The sequence below is a fragment of the Gossypium raimondii genome, chromosome 3, assembly GCF_025698545.1.
Source record: "Gossypium raimondii isolate GPD5lz chromosome 3, ASM2569854v1, whole genome shotgun sequence".
NCBI lineage: Eukaryota > Viridiplantae > Streptophyta > Magnoliopsida > Malvales > Malvaceae > Gossypium > Gossypium raimondii.
In genome coordinates, this window is record NC_068567.1 from 56,642,597 (window position 1) to 56,653,477 (window position 10,881).

General features: G+C 34.3%; 1 protein-coding gene across 1 annotated transcript; it reads right to left on the bottom strand.

Moving 5' to 3' along the window:
• Nucleotides 1–5,907: 5,907 nt before the first annotated feature.
• On the bottom strand, nucleotides 5,908–9,618 carry LOC105794872 (uncharacterized). The gene is made up of 3 exons (XM_012624250.2): nucleotides 9,274–9,618; nucleotides 7,819–8,103; nucleotides 5,908–7,314 (listed from the first exon to the last, which is right to left on the bottom strand). The coding sequence occupies exons 1-3, from the start codon at nucleotides 9,418–9,420 to the stop codon at nucleotides 6,106–6,108; spliced, it is 1,641 nt and encodes a 546-aa protein (XP_012479704.1). The 5' UTR covers nucleotides 9,421–9,618; the 3' UTR covers nucleotides 5,908–6,105.
• Between the last annotated feature and the right edge of the window lie 1,263 nt (nucleotides 9,619–10,881).

Sequence of the window (10,881 nt, forward strand, 5' to 3'; positions counted from 1 at the left end):
AAACTCCCAAGCCAAATTCCCTATATTTAGAGTACCTATTCAGCTACAACTCTTCTCCCTTTCAAACTCCTCTTTTTCCTCCCTTAATCTCTTCCAACGCCCCTCCACAAATATCTATACAAATCACTCAACCATCCAATTTAAACCTCATTCAAATTCTTTCATAATCCTCTCCATAACTTTCTCATTGACCAATTCAAATTCCAACTTTGCAGAGTTCTAGCTGACTTCTGCTTCTCACAAGGTAAAAGAGCAAAATAAATACTCTTTTACGTAAACCAAAACTTGAACCTCAAACCTCACAGTTCCTCAGCACACCACCTTGCCACTAGACCACAAGCTCTTTTAGTGTCATAATTTCACCAAAAATATTTATAAAGCCTTCAAGCTAAGGTCAAGATTCACTTAAGAGCAAAAATAAAAAAAATTTGCTAAAACCCAAGTTTGAACACAAAACTTCTCCAACACTCTCAACTCTTCCTAAATCACTTAGCCACTAAAGCAAACAAGCAATTTGTGTCATTTTCTTGCACACATAAACATTTATGTGCAGTCTCCTAGCTGATCCTACGCTCAACGCCCATTCCTTCTAGGCCCAAATTCAGGGAGTTACAAAGAGAATTTTGATAAAAACATCAATTAGTGGCTAAATTAAAAATGTGATAAATTTATGGTAAATTTTGTGGATTTTGTGAAACATATGGGCCACTATTAATATGTATAAAAATTGGCTAGGCTTGAGTAATGATTAAATTGCATGAAATTCATTTTTTTAGCTTAAAGACTAAATTAAAAAGGAATTAAAAGTATAAGGCAAAATGGTAATTTTGCCAAAATTTCATGTTGGATTAAATTTAATAAAAATTATATTGAAATGAGTTAAATTCATTCGTATAGATCCTGTCAAACCTCGTACAAAGTTAGATCGAGGCAAAGAGAAAATATTAGATTAGTTGTCTCCGTATCTACGTACACTTATCGAGGTAAGTTCGTGTAATTAAATTATATATTTATATGTTTTAAATTGAATTATATGTATGTGATTTGTATAATTGCCATGTATAAATACCGATCGCATAGCTGAAGATTACTGAGTCCTAATTGAACCTTAGGAATTCATAGGATACAAATGACATGTCATTAGAGTTACCGATTTGGTTGAGGTCCTGTATGTGTTGCGGACACACTACAGCTCGTATGAGCTTACCGATTTGCAGCTCGTGAGAGCTTACCGATTATGAGCATACATGTACATGAATTGACGGATTTCAGTCCAGTACACCTCGTGTGTGCTACCAGAGTATCCAATGATATTTCAAATGGTTTAACAGGCAATGTTCTATTATGAGACAATATGAGTTCGATACGAACTATTACAAGTAAATACATGAAATACATGGAAATAATATTACATGATATATTGAAACATGAAATGGATAATACATGCATATGAAACTTGCTTAGTGGTTATGTTCATCCATGTTTATTGGCTATTATATGTGTTTTACATGGCTAACATGTTAAAGATATGTGTTCAGGTTTTTGGTTAAATTGGTTTGGATATGTTTTGTATGCTTACCTTAAATGTGATTGAATGGTAAGTTAATTTCTTTGTTATATGAACTTACTAAGCTTAAATGCTTACTCTGTGTTATTTTTCGTGTTTTATAGTAATTCGAAAGCTCGTTCGGGTTGAAAGCTTGTCAGAGTTATTTCACACTATCCATCGGCTCTTTTGGTACTTTTGGTTAATTAATTTCGGTTATAATAGCATGTATAGATTAATTTGACCATTGTTGGCATATAAATATTTTGTTGAGGCTAGCCACTTATATGGCTTGTGTTTGGTATATTTTAATGTATATATATGTGTGGCCTTATCATATTTGATGTATGCTGATATGGTAGAATGAAAGAAAGTAAAATGTGGTTTGAATATGCATATATGTATTTGGTCATTTAGGTAAGTTTGGATACTTGGTTGATATGTTTTTAAGTTGTCATTTGAGGTGTCTAAGGGCATATAGGTTGTATGTGGTGATATTTCATGTTTAAGACTTGATTTTGGCTTGTTTTGAATGTCTATTTATAACTTGGTTACATGCAAATTGTTGTGTTTAGGTTGATACTGAATTGGATGAGAAATGTGGCTTGGAAAATGAGTTATTTTCGTCTATACGGGCAGAGACACGGGCATGTGTCTTAGCTATGTGTGGCACACGGCCAAGTGACACGGCCGTGTGTCCCCTGTATCTGCTTAAGGGTGAAAGTTAGTATGCTCACACGGCTTAGCACACGGGAGTGTGGCTTGGCCGTGTGACCCATGTTAGGGAGTTTCATGAGCACAGACACGGGCTGGGACACGGCCGTGTGTCCTTATTTCGAATGTCCACACGGGCGTGTCTTTTGGCCGTGTGACCCCTGCAGCTTTGAAAATTTTTAATATTTCTAAAAAAAATTTTGAGTATCCATTTAGTCCCGATTTGTTTCTAATGTGTATTTTGGGCCTCAATGGCTCGTATAAGGGACAATATGTATGATTTTGATTGGTTTTTGACATGAATGCTATATGATATGAAATGTTTGCATTTTCTAAATGTTTGAAATATCTGTTTATTTAATTTGTAAATTTTGGTAATGCTTTGTAACCTTGTTCTGGCAACGAATTCGAGTTAAGGGTGTTACATAAACTGCATTAATGTGAGGAGGTTTCTAAGGTTAAGATAGCTAAGGCGGTTTGGTTGTTTAAGCTTATTAAAGCTCCTAGACTAGATGGTTTACACATATTCTTTTATTAATGTTGTTGGCAAACGGTTCGACATAAAATGATTAAATTAATTTTGGAGGTGTTTCAGACCTCTTCAATCCCTGATGGGCTAAATGAAACTTTAATTGCTATTATTCCTAAATCCAGAGATGTTGCATCGATCTCTCAATTTAGACCTATTAGTTTATGCAATACTTCTTATAAGATTATTAAGAAGATTCTTGTTATGCGTCTCCGACCTATGCTCAATAAAATTGTATTTCCATTTCAAAATAGTTTTCTCCCTAGGCATCAGTCTTTGAATAATGCAATGATAGTACACGACATTTGCCATTCTCTTTCACAATATAAGTGGAAGAAAGGAATGATGAGTATTAAGTTGATTTAGAAAAGGCCTATAACAAACTTGAATGGAGCTTTATTCAAAAGGTCCTTACTTACTTTAGGTTCTCACCTAGTTGGGTAAAGTTAATGATGAACTATATTTTGACGACATCCACTTCGATACTTTCGAACAAGTCTAAATTGAATAGTTTCAAACAGTCTAGAAGAATTTGTCAGGGTGGTCCTCTATCCCTCTACTTATTTATCCTTTGTATGGGTTCCTTAGCTTGATGATCCTAAGAGCGATGGATCTTTAGGATTGGTCTCCCATTCGAGCCTCTAAAAGTGTACCCTGGCTTTCTCATCTATCATTTGCAGATGATGTCATATTATTAGAAAAAACTGATGACAATACGATATCCTCTATTTGACGAATTCTTCAGCAATTCATGGTTGAATCTAGCCAAACCATTAATTTTGAAAAATCACGGTGCCTTTTTCTCCCAAGTATGCCAACTCTAGAAAGGAAAGTATATCTACTGTTTTAGGTATAGAAGAAGCTCTAGATTTGGGGAAATATATTGGATTTCCTATGCACATGAAGAGAGTTTCTAAATTCGACTACGAAGTTATTGTTGATAAAGTTCAGAATAAGCTTAATGCTTAGAAAGCCAACAGTTGATTCCCATCCATTCGATATTGGCTTTTATTTCGAATTATTACATGCAATGTTGCATGCTTCCTACTAGTATTCATAGTCACCTGGATCAAATCAATAAAAATTTTATTTGGAGAAGCGATGCTCTAACAAATCATGACAACCTTATCAAGTAGGATTTAGTCTCACAATCTAAAGTTTAAAGAGGCTTGGGTATCCTAAAAGAAAAAATCAAGCTTTGTTAGTTAAACTTGATTGGAGGCTCATTCAGGAAAAAGATAGCATTCGGGACAGAATCCTTATATAAAAATATCTCATTGACCTTAGAAATCCGCACCTATTAAGGATAACATCTCTGATCTGGTCTTCCTTGAGAAAGATTAGCCACTTCCTTGAATCAGGGATAAGATGGGTTATTAAGGCAGTAGATTTGTGAAATTTTGGAGTGATAATTGGTCGAGGAGAGGCCCCCTCTATCATCTAGCACAAGAACTTCTAACTTCTTTTGAGGAGACTTGGTCTTTCGAACAAGTCCGCAATAGCTGGGATCTTAATGAGCACAAACACCCTTATTTCACCTCATGAGTTAGGCTTGGATATGTTTCTTGGGGTCCTTCAAAATTTGGATATTTTACTCTTGCAAGTACATATTCTTTCATCCAGATACATAGCGCCCCTTCCCATGTCACCTTTTCTGTTTGCAATATAACTCTTTGGAATTTAATCTAGAAAGCTCGTCTCCCTCCAAAGCTAAGTTCTTCCTTTGGAAATATGGATGGATACCTCTCTCAACCCGATCTTTTATGCTTTGTCGAGGTATGAATATAGTAGATCTTTGCCATTTTTGCTCAAGTGAACAAGAATCTATTATCCATCTGTTTCGAGAATGTCATGTTGTCTAGTAGCTATGGAATTTTGTTTATTCTCACTATCGGATTAGGCCTCTTCAACTAAGAAATTGGGAGGAATGGATTCAAGATAATGTCACCTCAAAGGAGTAGGTCTATCATCCATCAATTCATTGGTTCATTGTCTTTGTTTTCACCCTATGGAAAATTTGCTTGAGTTGTAATGCATTAGTTTTTTTCAAAACCTAAACTTCTACGGGGTTTTGTGTAACGAATAATCCTTGGTGCGGGGGAATTTTCTGCTCATTCCCCCTATGAATAATCTTAACTTTCTAGAATTTGTTCTAGTGCAATGGAAACTCCTCCAATGGGATCTTTCAAATAAATTTATGATGGATCATCTTTCAGGAATCCGGGTAAAGCAGGTGCGCGCATTATTCGTGATCACTAGGGCGATGGGTGATTGGTTCTTTCTGTCACATCCTTAATCCAACTAGTGTAGAAGAGGAACTTTGGGCATTGAGAGATGGACAGGCATTAGTCCCCGTACCTTTTTGAAAATTGGTCGATTTTAGTCCCAATATTTTTAAAATTTTAAATTTTTAGTCTTGATCCAAGCAGTATCAGTTAAATCCATCTGATTAAATTCAATTGCTAGTCCTATACTATGCTTACAATTGGACATTTTTGAAATTTTAAATTTTTAGTCTTGATCCAAGCAGTATCAGTTAAATCCATCTGATTAAATTCAATTGCTAGTCCTATACTATGCTTACAATTGGACATTTAGTTCATATTCTTCAATTGGATCATTTTAAATCTCTATACTTTTGAATTTTAAAATTTCAATCTTCACACGAATAATAATAGTTAACCTATTAACATGATTCTTAGTGAGTAATATCTAGAAATAATAAGCTAAAATGATATTGAACATATGATAATTTGTTTGTCCCATTAATATTTGAAAATAATACAACTTAATGAATTTAATAGATATCGTTTGGTGAGAATTGAAATTTTAAAATTTTGAGAAATACATATACTAGAAATGATCAAATTAATATACAAAGACTAAATTCGTAACTTTTGTACAGTATAAAGACTAATAGCAAAATTTATCCAAAATTTTTTTGCTCGAACTTTTCATATCTTTGATTCAAGGTTTGATTGTAAGTTTTCATATATTCGTTTCAGGATTTGATTGTCACTCAAGTTTGAAGAACAATCTTCCAAAATTTACACTGAAATTGTTACCACTTGTATTCAATTATTAAATAACCAAACCCAACACACCATCGCCGCAGGCATTTAAGATAAGTAGCAGGGGTTATTGCATTAGATAATAAAACTGAAATTAACCCAAATAAAAGCAAACATTTCCCAGTAGAAGTTTTAATTATGAGGTAACATACAAATATTCATATCCCTCCCAACATATAAACGAGAACTCTACCACCCTTTATTCGAATAATACCCAAAGCCCAACTCAGGTATGCGATTGCGCTTTACCATCCTCCTCTTTGAGAACCACCAGAGGAATGTGCATTTAATCTATCAAGCACAGCATTGAAATCCGGAGGCTGCCCGCTCTCTTCCATCCTCTGAATCACACTGGCAACATGATCACCTCTGAAACCCATGCTCACCAACTTTTCAATCAGCTCACTGTAGGGATGATTGCGAACAAACTGCGGATGGTTGGTGTTCCTAACCATAACATTAGGGCCAGCACCTGGTTGAGTCTGAAGAGAGACATTTGCTGCTGGGGGATACCCACCCTGTGAGAAGTTAGGCTGCTGGGACGGGTGATGTGTTCTACCCCCTTCACTATCATATACCATGTATGCACTTCCTGGAGGAAAGGTGGGATTGGAGCCAGGTCCTGTGTACCTATCAGTCGGTTGTGCTCCAAAAGTGCCTTTGATTTGTTGAGGAGGTTGTTGGGGAGCTGTTCTGCCAGGTACTCCGTACCCATAAGTAATGGTATCAGCACGGCTAGACACGGGTTGAGGAAGTCCAGAATATGAGACCTGCATGGCCATGCTGTTTGGCAACGCCTCTGGTTGAGATTGATTTGTTGATTGAGTTGGAGGGTAGGGAGAGTAAGCTGGTGTTGATGGGGCCCTCATCTGTGGTTGCATAGAGGACTGCTGCTGCGGTTGCACTTGCTGTGATAATTGTTGAGGCCATTGCTGCTGATACTGAGGGAATGATTGGACCTGATTACCTTGGGCTTGTGTAGGCTGTGTTGGCATCCTAGAGATGTCTTGTATCTGAGGCGGTCGGTACTGAGGATCAGAAGTCAAATATTGACTCGGGGGGTGCTGATTTTGTGCTGGGGCAGGGGGAGGGTTAGGGTTAGGGGCGGGGGCTGGAGAAGGAGCTGCAGCTGGAGCTTGAGGGTTGGATAATTGATTTGAAGGCATGTAGTAGGATTGTTGGGTCAAATTTTGAGGTGGGGCTTGAGAGTGTGGCGCCACGGGCTGTTGTTGTGATGCTACTTGATGAGGTAGGGAAAGAGCTAATTGTTGGTTTTGCATCTCAGATGTGAGGTCAGTCTTTTTAGGATCAGAGGCAGGTGGTGATACTCTCTCCTCAGTAGATTGTGAATGGCTGGAAGAAGACTCCTTCTGTGCAAGTTGTAGCTTAGCCAACTCCTTCTGAGTCTCCGCAAGCTCCTGCTTATCTCTTAGGATCTGCACAGACCTGTGGACCTACAATGTGCATTGATACTCGAGAAGTAAATAGCTTGAGTGAAATGGAACTCAACACATGCATGATATCGTACTATGAGTATCTTCTCTCCATGCACATCTATGTAGAATGAACCTAACCAGAGCCTAAATTAATCATTGTCCCGAAAAACATTTTTATGAAGAATAATTTAATGTCAACAATTCAAGAAACTGAAATTTATAAATTATAATAATAGCTGGGACTCAATATAAAATACAGTTCTTTTTCCAATCATATTATCAAACTTCTCCTTTATGCCAGCTCCAATTTAGACGATAGATCGGTACCTTTGTAAGCAAAGACAAACACATGTTTGCTTTAAAGAAAAATAAGGATCATATAAGCATCTCACTGCTACAAAGGGAGAGAAAGCAGACCCGATTGATTATCAGGATTGAGTGTATAGATGAGGTGCATCTTATAGCCAATTAATAGATTAAGCCACCTTATCTAAAAATATAGGATGTTCTAGGGGAACTCACCTCTTGTAGATGTTTCTCAATAGATTTAAGCTTTGAATCTGCATCTCCATTCCCATGAACTAAATCAGCTCGCATATCTCCAATTGATCTATCAAGATTGTAGCAATATAGCTCCAACTGTGATAATCGAGAACTTATTCCTTCAAGAAAGCGCATGAGATTATCTGTGTATCTTTTCATGGTTTTTTCAACAGTAGCAGCCACATCTGAGGAGAAAGAGTCTTCCGGCTGACTGTATCCACTAGGTGGAAACATTGAACGTGCCACTCTTCCTTTGTGAAACTCCTGCAGAGTTGGTACCACAACAAGATTAATTATTTACTCTTAAGCAAAAGGGCCACTATGCCACTAGCTCAGAAACACAATGGGCAGAATGGAAAAAGGAAAGTGTGGATGATTTTTCCCCATAATAGATTGAAATGCAATGCAACCCTAAAGACAACATGTCTCGATTCTTCTATAATATCACAAAGGAATTCATCATAGGCTCAATCCAATATCATGCGAGGATTGAATAAACTGAATAACATGAAGTATGACAACTTTCCAGGCCTAAATTACAGATTGTGGAACTTTGATGGAACTGCATGTTACCTGTTCTTGGTCACGCTTTACATATAAAACAACAAAGAAAAAGGCTTAGGATCAAGAATTGAATGCTCTAATAAATACACACACACTAATATGAGTAAACAAAAACCTAAAAAATAGTGGACCTTGACCTCCCTCTCCAACGACAGATATCAAACCACATATCTGTAGCTGATTATTCAATAACCCTAGCGTGTTCTTAAGATGTGAGGACTTATTTCATCGAAAGATGAAAGATAACTCGATATTGGATCAAAATATGTTCTACCAAACCAAAAGTTGTGACATAACTTGCAATATGATCTACCAACGATAACTTGCAATGGACTTCAGCCAACAGAATGATTGTACTTTATGCAACTGTGAAGCAGTTTCTTCATTTTATAAAAATGAAGTATGCATTCAAATATCATGTAAAAGTTTTGTATCTAGGAGAAAAATAACCTGATAAAATTATTAACTAGATAATTAACTTCATCTCATATTAATCTCAGCTCCTTATGTCACCATGAGATTCGTAATCAAAGCGAGAAAATTCTCAAATATATATTTTAGGTTTCTAAAAACAAACGAAAAGCCCAACAATCATTCCAAAAAATAAAAATAAAAAAGCAATAAAAGGGGAAAAAAGAACCTAGAATGTCGAAATTCATTACAAATATTTACAATTAAAAAAAAAAAGAGCAAGAAAAGTTCTAATCTTTACTAATTTAAGGTCAAACAGTCTATCAAGTTGACAGAATTAAAGGGAAAAGAAATCCAAAATTCATCACAAAACAATGCTCGATTAAACCCAAATCATATGAAATTTTCTACCCCCAACAACAACAAAAGAAAACCCTAGAAATAAAATTGCAGTTATACCTTATTGGAGCTGTTGGGTTCGGTGTGGTTGCCATTAGACGATTCCTGATTGCCGTAATCCTCATAGGAGCAAAGAATATCATCGGACCCAAAATCGAACCCTTTGGAATTACCCGTGTTTCCCCGACCCGATGATCCAGATGCCATTTCCTCCAGAAACACAGATCCGAACGGTAAAATTACTTTTCTCTCTCTATTTCTATTCCTATTTCTATTTCTGGAAGAGATAACAATTTTTTTTAAAAAAATAAATGGAAGGTTTTATGAGCTTGTCTGCAAGGCAGGAATTTTCTTTCGAAAGTTTTTTTTTTTTTTTTTAATTTATAGGTAAACAGAGAGAAAGTGGAGAAACGTTTTTTGTTTGTTGCAATTAGATAAGGATGAATGATGATCCTTTCCCTGACTTTCTTTTTCTTATTTATTTCACATTTAGTCCTCTATTTTGTTCCTATTCTCATTTTTTACATTAATTTTTGTATTATTCATAAATGTCACTTTATTTTAATTTATTTTTGTTTCTGTTTTCATTTAAAATGATTTATTAATTTTCTTCCCATCCCTCCAATCATACACAAGATGATTTAGTGAGTTAATTTTGACCTTCACTTTATCTTACAAATTATTGATATTCTTTTACAATGTCTAAACTCTAACGTGATCATAGAAATGCAACACCTATAATAATGCCTCTCCATCGACCCCTGGGTGCACCAATACATTTGGTGTTTTCTTTTTAACATTATAAAAAATATTAAATTTTATTTTTGATCTATGGTTTAATTTTTATATTTTTATAATTTTATTAACTAATTTAAATAATTAATATAATTATTTTTATTAAAATATTACGTAGTTAGAAATAATTTAAATAGTTTAGAGTTTAGAGATTTGATACATGGTTTTTAGTTCTTTTAGGCTTGTCTTGCTTTTTTTGCATTATAAGATAATAACTAAATTTCAGTTTTGGTCCTTACAATTTACTAAAACTTGATATTTAATCTATATACTTTAATTTCTAATATAATTTATATACTTTTATGATATCATTTTTAGTCTAAATAATTAATATTTTAATTATTTCAATTAAAATATCAATATCAATTTTTCTCAATAGTATTATTCTAACAAAAAAATTATGTTATCATGATGATTTTTTAATAAAAAACCCATATCAACATTTTTAGTGTTATTTTTTCACTACTAAATTAAAAAAATTAATTTTAAAATGTCAATAGAAGAATTTTAATAGAGGTAACAATTAGACTTGAATTTTTAAATTTAAAGTAAAATGTGAACAAATCATGTGTTGTTTGTCAAAAGGAAATCAGAATATTTGAATTTTATATTAAAAAATCTCTCACAAATAATTTATCATTTTCATAACGAAGTGTATGATGAACTTTACTTTGTCAAAAGTAAATTTAACATAAATACAAAAACTTGTATTAGTTTTAATAAAATTATTTTTCTTAATATTCAAAATTTTATAGTAAAAAACATTATTCTAATTTCAGAAATAAATAAATTAAATCATTTTGAAATTGCAATTTAATATTGTTCGATTTTAATAAAATATTTTTACCAGTTAAATCTTAGTTCAATTGGTAT